The sequence below is a fragment of the Hoplias malabaricus genome, chromosome 13 (genome assembly GCF_029633855.1).
Source record: "Hoplias malabaricus isolate fHopMal1 chromosome 13, fHopMal1.hap1, whole genome shotgun sequence".
Classification (NCBI taxonomy): Eukaryota; Metazoa; Chordata; class Actinopteri; order Characiformes; family Erythrinidae; genus Hoplias; species Hoplias malabaricus.
The window spans coordinates 4,771,104-4,789,637 of NC_089812.1; the positions used below are offsets into that span (position 1 = coordinate 4,771,104).

General features: G+C 43.5%; 1 protein-coding gene across 1 annotated transcript; it reads right to left on the reverse strand.

The window, feature by feature from the left end:
* Nucleotides 1-101: 101 nt before the first annotated feature.
* LOC136664806 (tripartite motif-containing protein 16-like protein) lies at nucleotides 102-8,642 on the reverse strand. The gene is made up of 6 exons (XM_066642221.1): nucleotides 8,063-8,642; nucleotides 5,451-5,546; nucleotides 3,875-4,108; nucleotides 2,734-2,905; nucleotides 2,551-2,646; nucleotides 102-1,021 (listed from the first exon to the last, which is right to left on the reverse strand). The coding sequence occupies exons 1-6, from the start codon at nucleotides 8,549-8,551 to the stop codon at nucleotides 483-485; spliced, it is 1,626 nt and encodes a 541-aa protein (XP_066498318.1). The 5' UTR covers nucleotides 8,552-8,642; the 3' UTR covers nucleotides 102-482.
* Nucleotides 8,643-18,534: the final 9,892 nt, after the last annotated feature.

Below are 18,534 nucleotides of genomic sequence, written 5' to 3' on the forward strand. Positions count from 1 at the left end.
ATACAAACATTTCAAACAGGATTTCTACTCAAGTAAGAATCTGTTGTGATTAATTTAGTACCAGTTTGTCTCAGTGATGCTATGAAAATACAGTGTAATGCTTTATTACAAATGGGTCTTTGATGTATATTTTTTTAAATATGCAGATTTACTTATGGTTTAGGAAAAATCACATACATTCATCTTTGTAAAATCAGTCCACGGACAGTGATGCTGTGTAATGTTCTTCTATCGAAATAAATAAAACCGCTATGGAACTGGACTGAATGGGCTTTTTGTTTTTTGAGGATTTGTGTTTGTTTTCTCATTGGTGGATGTCTGGGAAAAATAAATGTTCACCTAAAATTTTATAAACCTAAACACTTTAATCAACTCTTAAGTTTAAACATCGTGGCTCCTATATGTGGTCATCTACATCTCGTGTAAGTTGCACATATGATAAAACGCAAAATACCAAGTTTCCTATAAACTATCTGCTGATATTAGTTGCCTGGCTTGACTAGAACAACTGCATTGTCCTTCTTGGAGAGCCAGAAAACAGGGTACAATGGCTCCAGAAAGTTAGTGGTGTAGTTATAAAGGAGGGTCATCGTTTCAGATACTCCATAGAAAGCCAGCAGGCCCTTCTCATAGTCCACATAGAGTCCAATCCTTGGAAACTCATCCACTTCAAGAGTGGTCTCTTCATCACAGTGCCATGCAGAGTAGCCGTGGCTCTCTCGTCCGAAACACCACGAGATGTCGTTGCCCGTAATGCAGCTGCTGTTTTCTTGGCCTTTGCGGTCAAGACGTTTGTAGGTCAGTCCCACATAGGCACCCTCACCCGTCAGCTCCACCTCAAAGTAATGGCGGCCCAGGTAAAGGCTCTCTGAGGTCATCACCTGCCGCCAGTGCTCGAAGCGGTCAGGAGTGTCCGGGTAATTGTGCTGCCATGGTGTGGTGTTGCTCGCCTTTCTGTTGTCTTCAGTGAGCCTCAGGAACATGTGTGTGGAGTCAGGATTGAAGCTCAGGTTGGTAGCATCTGCACAGGATATTACAATTACAGGAAATTACATTAATATGAATGGGCTACCTTTTTACATAGGTGAAGTTACATAGTGCGGTTTCAGCAGGTTTGAGCCCAGAGTAGTAATGACAGAGGTCCTATTCTATTTATTACCAGTCAGTGGAGCATCACAATGATTCTGAAGCTGTAATTTTAAGTTTAAAAGAATGATTCAGTGTTACTTTTAAAAACGCACAATGTATGTCAGATTGCAGGGAATTCTGGGATAGTTTTCTTTTTCTATATAAGTTAAGCATGGACATGAGGTTTCAGAAACCGCAGCAAAATCAAACAAAATGCTGTAATTTAAGAAATCTGTGTTACAGTAAATCAATTATTAATTTGCTGTAAAATGGCTGAAACATTTTTATAAGTTACAAGAAGAGTACCCTGAGTCAAAACAGCTGTGTAGAAGTGCTAATAAAGCTAGTAACTTATATAATTACAGTGGAGCATCTCAATACACCCATCATCTGTCAGCGGAGGAACTGATCTTTTCAGACCCTGTTCTTATCTGTTTCATATTTTGGTCTAAAATAAAATACTAACACTCAACCCCTCAGTGGTGGCTAGTCACAGCACAGATACTGTCACTAAAAAAAACAGGAAATGAAAACACATTTGTGTTGCTTTACTTGTTAATACATGGATAGAGGTATAAGTTTGATGTGATATTACTCAGGTGAGTACATTCATTTATCCAGTTCAGGGCGGCGGTGTGTCCAGACCCTCCCTGGAATCACTGGGCACAAGGTAGGAACACACCCAGTCCTTCACAGGGCGACACACACTCACACATTCAGTCACACACTCACACCTACGGACACTTTTGAGTCACCAATCCACCTACCAACGTGTGTTTTTGGAGCGTGGGAGGAAACCGGAGCACCCGGAGGAAACCCACACAGTCACAGGGAGAACACACCACACTCCTCAGAGACAGTCACCCGGAGGAAACCCACGCAGACACAGGGAGAACACACCACACTCCTCACAGACAGTCACCCGGAGGAAACCCACGCAGACACAGGGAGAACACACCACACTCCTCACAGACCGTCACCCGGAGGAATCCCACGCAGACACAGGGAGAACACACCACACTTCTCACAGACAGTCACCCGGAGGAAACCCACGCAGACACAGCGAGAACACACCACACTCCTCACAGACAGTCACCCGGAGGAAACCCACGCAGACACAGGGAGAACACACCACACTCCTCACAGACAGTCACCCGGAGGACACCCACGCAGACACAGGGAGAACACACCACACTCCTCACAGACAGTCACCCGGAGGAAACCCACGCAGACACAGGGAGAACACACCACACTTCTCACAGACAGTCACCCGGAGGAAACCCACGCAGACACAGGGAGAACACACCACACTCCTCACAGTCACCCGGAGGAAACCCACGCAGACACAGCGAGAACACACCACACTCTTATTATACATTTATTCATATATATTTTTTTAAGAAAACAGAGTTAATAACTTACATTTGATAAAGTCATCTCTAGTTGCAGGGTCCGGGAACGTTGCTAGTCGTTTGATCGGGGAACTGGGCTGAACCATGGTCTTAATTCCTAGTTTCTCTGTGAGGAAAGTAAGATGGCATTCAGGGTTCTGTCATCTAGGTAATACACTTTAATGAAATATATGTACATTGCTTTAACTCTTACCACTTTTACAGAGTTCCTTGAGCTGATCAATGTAGGTTGACAGCAGCAGATCACACAAACTCTGAGTTGATTCCTTAACAACAATGCTAAAATTCGCCAGCTGGTCGATGAGGCTGATGTAAACTCCTGGCAAAGAGACATCTACCAAGCCCTTTCTCCAGTCTGTGTATTCCTGCAATACCATTGATTTGGAATATGACATGAAATGGCTCAACATAAAAAACTAACTTTAAAACAGAAACTCATTTGTAAATCGAGCTGTTTAGTTTTGTAGCACTGATGCTAATGCAGTTAGCCGTCTCACGAGTTTGGAGACATTTCCACCTTAAATGATCTGAAACAGCCCCCCCCCCCCCCCCCATGGAGCAGGAATAGAGCAACATCCCCATCTCAATTCGCGCTTTTCAACTTTGGAGTACTCTCAGTTGTCTAAAAATGCCCCAGATGCCTCTGCTATATGAGAGAGAGAGGGGGGGGGGAGACAGAGAGAGAGAGTGAGGGTGAGAGAGGGTGACAGAGAGAGGGGGAGAGAGAGAGAGAGAGAGAGAGAGAGAGAGAGAGAGGGAGAGAGAGAGGGGAGAGAGAGAGGGAGTGAGAGAGAGTGGGGGAGAGAGAGAGAGAGGGTGAGAGAGAGAGCGAGAGAGAGAGAGGGAGCGAGAGAGAGTGAGGGGGAGAGAGAGAAAGGGGAAGAGAGAGAGGGGAGAGAGAGCGAGAGAGAGAGAGCGAGAGAGAGGGGGGGGGGAGAGAGAGAGGGAGAGAGAGGGGGAGAGAGAGAGAGCGAGAGAGAGAGGGGGAGAGAGAGAGGGGGGGAGAAAGAGAGAGAGAGAGGGGGGGGGGGGAGTGAGAGAGAGAGAGGGAGGGAGGGCGAGAGAGCCTAGCATACCGAACTGAGCCAGTTAATTTTTCTAATCATTTACAGACAGTAGGGCTTCAGTAACACATTAGACCGGTTTTGAGCGTAAACAGATTTGAGAGCAGCACATGGCGAGGAAACCTTCAGTTGGAACAATCTCCAGAAACATAATCATAACTTCTTAGACTCTTTGTCTAATAAAACTGAGATCTGAAGTAGGTTAAAAACACCTGACACCTTCTTCGACGATGAGCCTCGCTATGTAAATGAACCCCAAACAAACCTGACCTGTAAAAAATCAACATCATTCTTATTCCTGCTGAGACGCTCCACTTGGGCCATGGTCTTCTTCAGTTCTCCGATCCTCTGCTCCAGGTGCGTCTGGATGCCCTCCGCTTGACTCAGAGCCTGTTTATGTTCCCCCTCCAGGACCTCCATGGTGCTCTTTTGGGCATCGTCCACTGCAGCCTTCAGGGCTGAGAACTGCTGCTCTATTACAGCACGTACCCCAGCCACAGAGGTCTAGAAGCAAAGATTAAAGCCAATATTATATTCTCCAGTTCTGATCATTTATAGTGACTTGGCTAATCATGGAACTGAGCTGTATGTGTGACGCCACATTGCAGTCTGACTGCCAAACCTAAGCACATACAGTGAATAATTGTGTCTTTACTGCATTAGCACTTGCATAATGTCTATCAGCTGTGAGGAGTTGGTGTGTTCTCTCTGTGTCCGCATGGGTTTCCTCCGGGTGACTGTCTTTGAGGAGTGTGGTGTTTTCTTTCTGTGTCCGCGTGGGTTTTCTCCGGGTGACTGTCTGTGAGGAGTGTGGTGTGTTCTCCATGTGTCTGCGTGGGTTTCCTCCGGGTGACTGTCTGTGAGGAGTGTGGTGTGTTCTCCCTGTGTCTGCGTGGGTTTTCTCCGGGTGACTGTCTGTGAGGAGTGTGGTGTGTTCTCCCTGTGTCTGCGTGGGTTTCCTCCGGGTGACTGTCTGTGAGGAGTGTGGTGTGTTCTCCCTGTGTCTGCGTGGGTTTCCTCCGGGTGACTGTCTGTGAGGAGTGTGGTGTGTTCTCCCTGTGTCTGCGTGGGTTTCCTCCGTGTGACTGTCTGTGAGGAGTGTGGTGTGTTCTCCCTGTGTCTGCGTGCGTTTCCTCCGGGTGCTCCGGTTTCCTCCCACAGTCCAAAAACACACGTTGCAGGTGGATTGGCGACTCAAGGGTGTCCGTAGGTGTGAGTGTGTGTGTGTGTGTTGCCCTGTGAAGGACTGGCGCCCCCTCCAGGGTGTATTCCCGCCTTGCGCCCAATGATTCCAGGTAGGCTCTGGACCCACCGCGACCCTGAACTGGATAAGCGCTTACAGATAATGAATGAATGAATGAATAATGTCTATCAGGACATAACCCTGATACTACAGTGTGAAATGACCAGGTGTAAACAAGGGTCTTAATCAGTAAAGCCATTTTCAGCTAAAACTCCAGAGAAGCTCACTCCAAAAAAAAAAAAAACCCTCAGGAGTCTGGTCTGGTGATGCCTGGAGTGGAGAGTGAGGCATGGGGTCCAGGTTCTGTTCACACACGTGTTCACTCAGTCTGACTTCACCTGGACTTGGTACTAGGGACTAGCTTGGATAATAAAGTCTGAGTAAAGTCCGGGACACTCCTCCAGGTAAATTCCTAGAAAATCTCTGGGTTGTTTGAAAGAAGCTTATGTTTCTCTGCAGTGAACCTTTCACATCAAACCACTCAGGATGACTTTGCACAGGAGAATTCTCCTTTAACCCATGGACTCAGCTTCATATCATAAGGTAAAGCAGTGTCAGAGATAACAGTAACGCAGTAAAGTATTATATAAGGCAAGGGCTCACTTCTATGGATTCGGTGTTGCTCTGTAGCTTGCTGATGGCCTGTTCTGCCGCTGACAAGGTCTTCACCATTTCCTTCTGCTTCTGTTGGATCTCTGCCTTCAGATAAACAAACACACACACACCCACACACCCACACACACACAAAGAGCCCAGAGTGTGGGAGGGAATTGCAAAGTATGTGGTAAGGAAGTCAGAGTGCCGCTGGACAATTTTACATGTAAGACTTTGTTACCAAAACATTCCCAATGTTCTTGTTATAAAGCTCTCCTCTGAGGTTGGTTTTAATGAAAACACAAGCTTACAATGTCTACAAAGCCTGAGGTATCTGAGAAAAGGTCATTGTTAAATTGTCTTCCCAAGATCAATCGAAACAGCTGCTTCCATTCTTAGATTAAAGTTTTCTCCAAGCTGTGAATTTCTTTGAAGCCTTTGCCAGTCTCTTCAATGATTAACTCACAACTGGGTCAAGACAAGGTGAGCGATGTAGGATATGTTCAGAGGGGGATAGTAACGAATTATATTTACCAAAAATACATGTACTTAGGGAAATAGTTACACGCCATACGTCCAACCAAAAATATTACAGAAAAAAAGAATCTACATTGAGTTACACCTGAGCCTTTCGTATTCCCGAAGCTTTTTTTTTATTATTATTTAATTATTTAGCTTTTCGTTTTGGGTGGAGTGCAGCCAAACAGTGTCGAATTACCTCAGTCTCACCAGCTCTGGAAGATAAACGTGGGTCAGAATTAGTTTATTTTAATTAGAGGAACAAGGCCTGGCTGTCTGCAGGTCACTGTTTTCTTTTTTATATATATTTCAATTTGAGCTATACTTAGGAATATTGGTACGTATCCGTCTTGTTTCCATAATATTTTCATATGTACTCTTTGTTCATATGTGTCATAGTGTCATCAGGTTCCTGCAGAGTGTATGGTTTAATTGTCCTAGTGAGGGGTTGGCTTGGGGCAGTAATTTCTCTCTCAGATTGCCATAATCATAGAGGGTTTTTTCTTTTGTGTGAATTAAGAGATTGGGTGTACTTGGGTTGTATTTCTTTATTTCTTTATTGATGTAAGCTTATATATAACGGTAAGATTTCCTCCGGGTGACTGTCTGTGAGGAGAGTGGTGTGTTCTCCCTGTGTCTGCGTGGGTTTCCTTCGGGTGACTGTTTTTGAGGAGTGGGGTGTGTTCTCCCTGTGTCTGCGTGGGTTTCCTCCGGGTGACTGTCTGTGAGGAGAGTGGTGTGTTCTCCCTGTGTCTGCGTGGGTTTCCTCAGGGTGACTGTCTGTGAGGAGAGTGGTGTGTTCTCCCTGTGTCTGCGTGGGTTTCCTTCGGGTGACTGTTTTTGAGGAGTGGGGTGTGTTCTCCCTGTGTCTGCGTGGGTTTCCTCCGGGTGACTGTCTGTGAGGAGAGTGGTGTGTTCTCCCTGTGTCTGCGTGGGTTTCCTTCGGGTGACTGTTTTTGAGGAGTGGGGTGTGTTCTCCCTGTGTCTGCGTGGGTTTCCTTCGGGTGACTGTTTTTGAGGAGTGTGGTGTGTTCTCCCTGTGTCTGCGTGGGTTTCCTCCGGGTGACTGTCTGTGAGGAGAGTGGTGTGTTCTCCCTGTGTCTGCGTGGGTTTCCTTCGGGTGACTGTTTTTGAGGAGTGGGGTGTGTTCTCCCTGTGTCTGCGTGGGTTTCCTTCGGGTGACTGTTTTTGAGGAGTGTGGTGTGTTCTCCCTGTGTCTGCGTGGGTTTCCTCCGGGTGACTGTCTGTGAGGAGAGTGGTGTGTTCTCCCTGTGTCTGCGTGGGTTTCCTTCAGGTGACTGTTTTTGAGGAGTGTGGTGTGTTCTCCCTGTGTCTGCGTGGGTTTCCTTCGGGTGACTGTCTGTGTGGAGTGTGGTGTGTTCTCCCTGTGTCTGCGTGGGTTTCCTCCAGGTGAATGTCTGTGAGGACTGTGGTGGGTTCTCCCTGTGCTAGTTTATACTCAAGTGCATGTACACTTCAGTTTAAATAAAGTCCCCTCCACAATTATTTGCACCCCTGGAAAAGATGAGTAATAAAGGTTATAAGGTATAATTATTTTAACCTTTCACTCTGCCTTTGACAACACAACACCGCTGAGTCTTCTCTGATAACATCCTAAAAGGTTAGAAGATAAAGAGAGAGGAATTTGAGAACATCCGCTTTACAGAATCTGTCCAGATCATCCAGGGTCCTAGGTCCTCTCTGGTCTCCTGTATCTCACCACACAGAGTTTCTATGGAGTTTGAACATGGGTTGATATGGCCACAGGTGAAGACTGATTTTTGTTCATTTTTGTGTTATATTTGTGTTGATTTGGACAGGTGTTTTAGATCATTGTCCTGCTGAAAGATCCAACGAACACCCTGAGACTAACATTTTCACTGTCATAGTTTCATTATTTTAATTGGACTAAATATATATTGCCATTTTCCGGCAAATAGATTTTTGATTTTTTTGTATCCATTCAAGGCTAGGCCACACATCATTTTTCTTATTTAAAGGTTGTCTTTCCCTTTAAAGAAGAATGACTAATGACTATTCTCCACTGGAACAGGAAGCCACGGATAACATCTTGAAATTCCCTAGAGGCTGTGATAACCTACCTCTATGTGTTTTCTAGCCTCTCCTATTGGAGAAATCTCATGTCCCTGGTGCTCCTGGCTCTCACAGCTGGAGCAGATGCAGCAGCTTTCGGTCATGCAGTACAGCTCCAGGTCCTGCTGGTGAAGGTGGCAGGTGCGCAGCTCCATATCCAGCTGTGGCTCGACCAGTCTGTGGCTCTGAAACTTGCTGTTCTCCAGATGTGGCCTCAAGTGCTCCTCGCAGTACGACACCAAGCATGTGAGACAGGACTTAGACGCTTTTTGGGGGTTCTCCATGCAGGAATCACATGTTACCTCCACAGCTTGAGGTTCAGTGCAGGACTGAATGTTGCCATCGCAAAGGTCTGCTGGTTTAGAGCCATTGTCAACAGCTTTTGTGCTTTCTTCTGGGTTTTCTGCTGCCTGGCTACTTTCTTTTTGCTCACTATCCATGGCTGGCGGAGTGCTGTCTTGGATTTGTTTGAGTGAAACTGCTTCCTCTGTGCTCATACTCTCCTTCTGTGTGGCGTAAACAGTGCTGGAGTTGACTGCAGTCAGAAACAGAGAAGCATGCTGTAGTTCCAGTTATTTCAGCACTTATCGCACACCCTTTCCCCTCCCTCCTTCTTCTTTTACAGTCAAACTGGTATACACAGCGCTGCTGTTTGAGCTGTAGCAGGCCACACCTAGTGTAAGGGTCAGCTGAGCAACTGTAGCAGTGACACTGCTCCCTGCCTGGAAGGCTGACGAGAGAAGGAGAGCAGAGAAAACATCCAGCTCTCATTCATTCCACTCATTTGTTTTCTACTTTCTAAAACCTCCTTCATTTGTCCTGCATAAGACACGTGAGGATTCTGTCTCCTGGCTGTTTTCAGGGATTTTGTTGGATGTTTTAATTAACAGTTGACACTTTTCTATAACCTTTTCTCATACACCAACAAGCCATAACATTAAAGCCACCTTCTTGTTTTTATACTCACTTCCCATTTTATCAGCTCAGTTTGCTATTTAAGCTCAACCACACTCCTCATAGACAGTCACCCGGAGGAAACCCACGCGGACACAGGGAGAACACACCACACTCCTCACAGACAGTCACCCGGAGGAAACCCACGCAGACACAGAGAGAACACACCACACTCCTCACAGACAGTCACCCGGAGGAAACCCATGCAGACACAGGGAGAACACACCACACTCCTCACAGACAGTCACCCGGAGGAAACCCACGCAGACACAGGGAGAACACACCACACTCCTCACAGACAGTCACCCGGAGGAAACCCAGGCTGACACAGGGAGAACACACCACACTCCTCACAGATCGTCACCCGGAGAAAACCCACGCAGACACAGAGAGAACACACCACACTCCTCACAGACAGTCACCCAGAGGAAACCCACGCAGACACAGAGAGAACACACCACACTCCTCAAAGACAGTCACCCGGAGGAAACCCACGCAGATACAGGGAGAACACAGTCACCCGGAGGAAACCCATGCAGACACAGGGAGAACACACCACACTCCTCAAAGACAGTCACCCGGAGGAAACCCATGCAGACACAGGGAGAACACACCACACTCCTCACAGACAGTCACCCGGAGGAAACCCACGCAGATACAGAGAGAACACACCACACTCCTCACAGACAGTCACTCGGAGGAAACCCACACAGACACAGGGAGAACACACCACACTCCTCACAGACAGTCACCCAGAGGAAACCCACGCAGACACAGAGAGAACACACCACACTCGTCAAAGACAGTCACCCGGAGGAAACCCACGCAGATACAGGGAGAACACAGTCACCCGGAGGAAACCCATGCAGACACAGGGAGAACACACCACACTCCTCACAGACAGTCACCCGGAGGAAACCCACGCAGATACAGGGAGAACACAGTCACCCGGAGGTAACCCATGCAGACACAGGGAGAACACACCACACTCCTCACAGACAGTCACCCAGAGGAAACCCACGCAGACACAGGGAGAACACACCACGCACTTCACAGACAGTCACCCGGAGGAAACCCACGCAGACACAGAGAGAACACACCACACTCCTCACAGACAGTCACTCGGAGGAAACCCACACAGACACAGAGAGAACACACCACACTCCTCACAGACAGTCACCCAGAGGAAACCCACGCAGAAACAGAGAGAACACACCACACTCCTCACAGACAGTCACCCGGAGGAAACCCACACAGACACAGGGAGAACACACCACACTCCTCACAGACAGTCACCCAGAGGAAACCCACGCAGACACAGGGAGAACACACCACGCACTTCTCAGACAGTCACCCGGAGGGAACCCACGCAGACACAGGGAGAACACACCACACTCCTCACAGACAGTCACCCGGAGGAAACCCACGCAGACACAGGGAGAACACACCACACTCCTCACAGACAGTCACCCGGAGCGGGACTAGAACCCAGGACCCTGGAGCTGTGTGACTGTGACACCTGTTGCACCACTGTAGCACCTCACTTACTACATTGTACATGCTTTTATTTGAGGAATTTATCGCAATCTGAACACATTATTTTATCGTATAGGAGAGATCTTCTAGCTTTAGCTTCTTGACTCTGACCTACTGCCTGTCAGACTGACTTTGCATTACAGCAGTCCATCAACAAAAGCTGTTCCCACTGGGCTCCTGTTTAAAGAGACGGTGAGGGTGGATCTAAGTTTAATTATTCATCCTCCTTTCTTCTCTTTGCTTCTTCTCATGGTGTCATCTCTCTTCCACTGAAACTGAAACTCCTCCTGTGAGTAATAATGGGACGTGCTGTAGCCTCACCTCAAGGTTCTCTAGTGACGGCCCTGGCTTCATATTAAGCATTAGGTTCCATCACATTCCAGAAATAATGAATGTGTGTTATTTAGGCACAAACACCCAGATCTTTTTCTCCTCCAATTTGAAATGGCAAATTGTTTTTTGTTCTTCAGGCCCTCTAGTGGATCCCTGAAGCATTGAGAGAGGACCCTTATTTGGACAAGCTTGGTTGGGAATCGTTATATAAATAAATTTCATCACACACTCACTTCGTCATGGAAATCATAAAAGGAAAACACACAAGCTTTTCAGCATTGCCTTGCTTTCAAAAATGCACCAAACTCAACACAGAGTTCAAAACTAAAGCGATGATTCTATAGGAGGAGTGAAGATATGCCAAAAATACTTGAAAAAAAATCTATATACAACTAAAGAATGTTTTTAACATCCTCCCCTAAAGTTACCATTTTATAGATAAAGTTCTGTGTTCAATGATATGCTGAATACCAAACTCCTACTTCCTAAGTGGTACCCTGTGTGGTTCATCAAAACATAGCTTCTACATCCTAATGTTACAGAGGTGGCAAACAGAGAGAACATCCTTGAACAATCCTTGAGAAATGTCACTGAAAAGTCTCCCTCCAGGTCACTGACCCCCGCACTACTCCACACCTCCTACATGCTCTAACATGTCTTCAGGAATAATGAGATCTGAGACTATTATTTTATAGTAGCACTGTCCTGAGAGCTTGTCCCAAACCCTAAGGTACTCTTTGGAATATGCATTTTAATTAACCCTTCATTTTTTAAAAAATAAATGAATAAAATGAATACAAATTTACCAGCACTTTCCCCCCTAAATTCACCATTTTCAAATACATGGCTCTTTAAATTATTTGTAAAAAGTTAAAAAGTAAATAAAAAATTAAGAGTTACATAACGTCATTTTTTTTTATCTGTCTGGCAACTGATTCATGTCCAAAACATCACTGGCTCAGAGTGGATTGTGGAAAATGTTCCTCACAACAGTTTGGAATGATACACACTTGAAAGAAGGGCACATTAATTGCACATAGGGGGCACTCTTGAGCCCTCTTTTTCATTTTATCCCAGTTGTCTCCTCTATCGTTAGTCACCGCTAGTCACCCACAAAGCCACCGATCTGGGAGTGTGAAGCATCCTCCGAAACATGTGATAACAGTCACTGCTTTTTTTTAGACTGGTATTGCATTGCCTCTTGACTGTGCTCAAGTGATGGGAGAGAGGTGGAGCCATTCTTCACACCCAGAGTGTACTCCTGGCTGAAGTATGTGTAAGGATTTCAGAAGAAATTTTGGATTAAAAGGATGTCCACAAACATCTGGCCATGTGTTTTACACTACCGATTCCTGTATCTGCATCATAACTGTTTTTGAGTAAGTTTCTCAATCTTGTTTCTGTGGTTTTATCTGTAGATACCTATCAGAGGAAACATCCGTCCATTTAGTCCCAATAATTGGAAGAGGCTTGACAAGGAATTTCCTGAAGCTTTTCAGTTTCTCAGAGTGCTACAGAAATACTTCGTACCTCTCACAGTGTCCATGTTTATAATGTTAATAACAGGCTGTTAAATTATTAAAGATGTCACTCATGCTGGATCCAGTGCTTACTGTGTGACCCATAAGCCATCTGTTAATATCTTGGAATTTTACATGACCCTTTCAATTAATCAGGCTGTTGTTATCACTGTGAATTTCAAACTGATACGAATAACACAACATTTACGTCCACCCAAGTCATTTGTTTAAATGTGAGACTTTATCTTAGTGTTGATACCCTATGAAAGTCAGCTTCTGCTACATAATATAATAATAAAAAAGGCACCAATTTATTTTTTTTCAATAATATGTAAGTTGCAATCTAATTATTTTGAGATACTAGGTCAATCTATTGAGATAATATCATTCTTTTGAGATATTATGTCATTATTTTGAGATACTAGGTCAATCGACTGAGATAATTTCTCATTCATTTGAAATACAATCTCATTGTATTGAGACATCTCATTCTTTTGAGATATTATCTCATAATTTTGAGATACTAAGTCAATGTTTTGAGATAATATCTAATTCATTTGAAATACGATCTCATTATTTTGAGACATCTCATTCTTTTGAGATATTATCTCATTATTTTGAGATGCTAGGTCAATCGACTGAGATAATATCTCATTCATTTGATATATAATCTCATTATTTTGAGACATCTCATTCTTTTGAGATATTATGTCATTATTTTGAGATGCTAGGTCAATCGACTGAGATAATATCTCATTCATTTGATATATAATCTCATTATTTTGAGACATCTCATTCTTTTGAGATATTATCTCATTATTTTGAGATACTATGTCAATCTATTGAGATAATATCTCATTCATTTGAAATATGATCTCATTTTAAACATCTCATTATTTTGAGATATTATCTCATTATTGTGAGATACTAAGTCAATGTTTTGAGATAATATCTCATTGATTTGAAATATGATCTCATTATTTTAAACATCTCATTCTTTTGAGATAATATCTCATTCATTTAAAATATGATCTCATTATTTTGAGACATCTCATTCTTTTGAGATATTATCTAATTATTTTGAGATACTAAGTCAATCTATCGAGATAATATCTCATTCATTTGAAATATAATCTCGTTATTTTGAGACATCTCATTCTTTTGAGATATCTCATAATTTTGACATACTAAGTCAATGTTTTGAGATAATATCTCATTCATTTGAAATATAATCTCATTATTTTGAGACATCTCATTCTTTTGAGATATTATCTAATTATTTTGAGATACTAAGTCAATCTATCGAGATAATATCTCATTCATTTGAAATATAATCCCATTATCTTGAGACATCTCATTCTTTTGAGATATTATCTCATAATTTTGAGATACTAAGTCAATGTTTTGCCTAGAGTAGCAACGGCAGAGGCTCTATTCTTCCTATCACAGGTCAGTGAAGCATCACAATGATTTTCAAGCCACTGTCCATAGCTTTGCAACAAAAAAACTCACAGTGAATATTGGTCCACATTCACATCACGTACGATGTTTACTATAAATTACAAGTTCACTGTAGGAGAGGGTAGTATCCTCAGAATCGAACCCACAACCTACAGGTCCCTGGAGCTGTGTGACGTTAGGTGTTTTGTGTTTGTTTGTTTTCACACTGAACAAATGATTAATCACAGCATTACTGAGTAATAGCATGGAAACACTTACATATTTTGTACATTACTGACAAAAATATATTTTTAAAAAAGTTATATAAGACCTTAAGAGAGAAACACTGGTTTTTAAAAAGTGAAATGAAACTATGTTGACATCTCCATGAACAAAGTGGTGCGCTGGTACAGTGATGCCAAACACAGCTCAAGTGTGACCTCTAGTGGTCAGGTTTACTACTTACCACAACCATTTTGTGTGCTAGGGACTTGAACCATGATCAGAAGCTATGGCCAGGGTGTGCTCCTGCTTTAAGCCCACACATCACGACCCTGATCAGGATCAATGGGTTACACAAAATGAATGGAAGCATGAACGAACAGTTTGCGTAGATGTCAACTCATAGGATTTACATGTTTTTGTTTTGTAAATAAGGCCTCTCCCATGTGGGGACCTGTTCTATGGAGAATAAACAAGTTCTTACATGGACTAACTTTACATTTTGATTCATCTTCAGCTTCATCTCATAATGTCCATCTTGCAGAAGCTATAGCATCAGAGACAGATTTCTGTCAGTATCTGGAACATGTGTAATATATAGTAAAACAATGAACCTATCATCTATTTTATTCTTTACTCTCTCTCTCTCTCTCTCTGTCTCTCTCTCTCTCTCTCTCTCTGTCTCCCTCTCTCTGTCAGTTTAAATATTGCCAGGCTGATGATGACTACAGCTGAAATCTTTGACATTATTCTTTTGAACAATCGTAATATTGAACTTAAAGAAAACCAATGTGAGAATAAAGAGAACAATGATAACACACATATAGATCTTAGTTAACTGTTTAAACACTTATTTTAAAATCTGAATTAAGTAATAAGTATGATTTGTAGAAGTTAATTCTTGTGTTTATATTTCTGTGTGTAAAACCTTTTCCTGCTAAATCAAGGTATGGATCAATCCTTATCTCAAAAGCAATAAATAAATGTAAAAATTCAATGTTGGCATTACAAATATAAAGGGTGAATCACCCTGAATCAAGCTCACTATTTAAAGCCTCATAAACTACATTAGAAGTTATCTGTGTTTATGGTTCGTTTCCTGGACAAGGTTAAATGGAGCAGTCAGTTTTCTGTAATGATTGTTCTTCTCGTTATGAAACCTGAAACCTAGTGATGAGGATATACCCAAGATCCTGTACTAGACCTATTTATCATAGAGCTGCCCCATATTTAAAATGTGTTTAAAAGAGTAAAATAATAAGTAATTACTTTCATAAAAACTATTCATATTGTTTGTAGATAGAAATGACTCATTAACTGTGTTAAAAAATGTAAAGAATTTAAAACCCTACCATACAATACTTAGTCCATACAGTCCTTATACGGTAATTCAGCAGCTTGTTTGGAGTTTCCTGTTTTCAAAAATCAGTGCAGGGCAGTCAATAAGAACAGAGCTCATTTTTATAAATCTGTTTTCAACAATTAAAATTAAGGTGTTAAAAAAGACACCTTAATTTTTCAAGATGAAGATATAGTCATACTTTACACATCTATGAATTATGATACATTTCAGGTGTGTACAACTACAAAATTGATTTAGAAAAATACATAATAATGCAAACTCTAAAAATGTATTAGTCACTCTCCATTATCAAGTCCAGTGAGCAGTGGCCTAGGTGGAAAACTGGGATGCAAAAATTCATTCATTCATTCAATGTCTGTAGCCCTTATCCAGTTCAGGATGGTGGTGGGTCACAGGGAGAACACACCACGCTCCTCACAGACAGTCACCCGGAGGAAACCCACGCAGACACAGGGAGAACACAACACACTCCTCACAGACAGTCACCCGGAGGAAACCTACGCAGACACAGAAAGAACACATCACACTCCTCACAGACAGTCACCCGGAGGAAACCCACGCAGACACAGGGAGAACACATCACACTCCTCACAGACAGTCACCCGGAGGAAACCCACGCAGACACAGAAAGAACACATCACACTCCTCACAGACAGTCACCCGGAGGAAACCCACGCAGACACAGGGAGAACACACCACACTCCTCACAGACAGTCACCCGGAGGAAACCCACGCAGACACAGGGAGAACACACCACACTCCTCACAGACAGTCACCCGGAGGAAACCCACGCAGACACAGAAAGAACACATCACACTCCTCACAGACAGTCACCCGGAGGAAACCCACGCAGACACAGGGAGAACACATCACACTCCTCACAGACAGTCACCCGGAGGAAACCCACGCAGACACAGAAAGAACACATCACACTCCTCACAGACAGTCACCCGGAGGAAACCCACGCAGACACAGGGAGAACACACCACACTCCTCACAGACAGTCACCCGGAGGAAACCCACGCAGACACAGGGAGAACACACCACACTCCTCACAGACAGTCACCTGGAGGAAACCCACACAGACACAGAGAGAACACACCACATTCCTCACAGACAGTCACCTGGAGGAAACCCACACAGACACGGAGAACACATCACACTCCTCACAGACAGTCACCCGGAGGAAACCCACGCAGACACAGGGAGAACACACCACACTCCTCACAGACAGTCACCCGGAGGAAACCCACGCAGACACAGGGAGAACACACCACACTCCTCACAGACAGTCACCTGGAGGAAACCCACGCAGACACAGGGAGAACACACCACACTCCTCACAGACAGTCACCCAGAGGAAACCCACGCAAACACAGGGAGAACACACCGCACTCCTCACAGACAGTCACCCGGAGGAAACCCACGCAGACACAGGGAGAACACACCACACTCCTCACAGACAGTCACCCGGAGCAGGACTCGCATCCCCAACCCCAGGACCCTGGAGCTGTGTGACATTAACACTTGATGCGCCACAGTGCCATCTATGGAACACAGAGCATATCAGCTCAGAGTCATGGCCAGCTAGAGAGGTATAAAGCAGCCCTCACACTGAGTTGTCTGATGGATCTCTATCCATTAACTTTGGAATAATCTGAGTGTTGTGTGTGATCCAGAACAAATCATTCAACCTTCACATGGGTAAATGACAAGCTAAAATCAATCAGAAATAAACATCAAGGTAATAATATTAATAATGGCTTTTTGTTGCTGTTTACAGATTCAGCCAGCAGATAAAATCATGTTAGTAACCATAGCCCTTTCCTATCTTCTGTTTGTATTTGTATTTTTTCTCTCACTATCAGTTCGGGAGCTGAGGGATTAAACCTGAAGATAAAAAAAAAAAAAAAAAAGATAACACTGTTTAATTGTTTCGTTGCTAGCCGCTAGATTTGGTGGGAGTGAGTGATAAGAGCTCTGCCACATGTTCTACAGCCCTGGATTCAGCCAATGGATTTGCTTGACCTCTGCCTTAACATCATGACTTGACCTTTGAACTCATATTTCGTAGTTTTAGGCTAAGATTACAGATAATAAAAGTTAGGTGTCCTTCATAAAATTGTATCAGTCCTGTTCAGCTGCCCCACCCTTCCTCCGCTACGCTAATTTAGCTTTATTCATTTACTGTAACAGGCTAGGTTTTCAGGACAAAGGTTAAGGTCTTGCAGCAGCTAGCAGAACGACCCCATACTTTTAAACACTAAACTTTTAAGAATTTGTGGTGAACTTTTACACTTAAGGACACCAGAGTACATTCAAATGGAAGGGTGTGGGGTGAAATCATGGGAAACATCTCATTTTCACAGAATAAGGATTTCTCTATTATATGAGAAATGTGTATATGTGTTCCATTAGCACTTAGCACAAAGTTTGGCTAAAGGTTCTCATTGAGAACAGCAACAGAACTGAAAAGGGAACCAAAAACTGACACTCACCTCACTCAAGTATCCTCAACAAGACGAAAAACCTCATCTACTGTATTACTGAAGAATAAAGTTTATGGAAAGAGCCATAAAACACCTACGACCATAATGTTGACTTCGTCTACAAAGATAATGAGATTACTTAACAGCTTATGGCTTCAAATGGCACTTCTATGTGGAATCAATAAATGTTCATTTGACGTAAGCCCTTTTTTACAACAATTTCACAAGGTATTGCTGCTTGATGAGTTGTATAATAAGGGTCATTTTGACCTGGCTTAGGGTATCTGCTTCCATAGCATCAAATATAGCATAGCATAATTTCAACTGTCATTACAGAGAGGACATTACAAATCATTAGCTTTTGATGTCATATCACGAGTCCACCCACCCAACCCAGTTAAATGCGCCAAGTTAAAACGCCCGGTGAAGGTGGACTCAACCATTTCATGGAAGGAGTGAGGGTGCCTCAGACAAAATATGTAGGGCTAAGGTTTATTTACCCATTCTTCACATTAGTTAGAAACATTTATAGTGATGTTTAAATTATATTTATATTTAAAGGAAAATAAAATTACAGACTCCTCAAGGACTCTCCCCCGACTTGGGACCCTGGTAACTCATCC

Excerpts from the sequence above, each read along its gene's own strand:
- LOC136664806 (XM_066642221.1), bottom strand. The coding sequence starts at position 8,551 with ATGAGCACAGAGGAAGCAGTTTCACTCAAACAAATCCAAGACAGCACT. Across the intron at positions 2,906-3,874 it reads ATGATGTTGATTTTTTACAG|GAATACACAGACTGGAGAAA; the intron begins GTCAGGTTTGTT and ends ATGGTATTGCAG. Across the intron at positions 2,647-2,733 it reads CAAGGAACTCTGTAAAAGTG|AGAAACTAGGAATTAAGACC; the intron begins GTAAGAGTTAAA and ends CTTTCCTCACAG.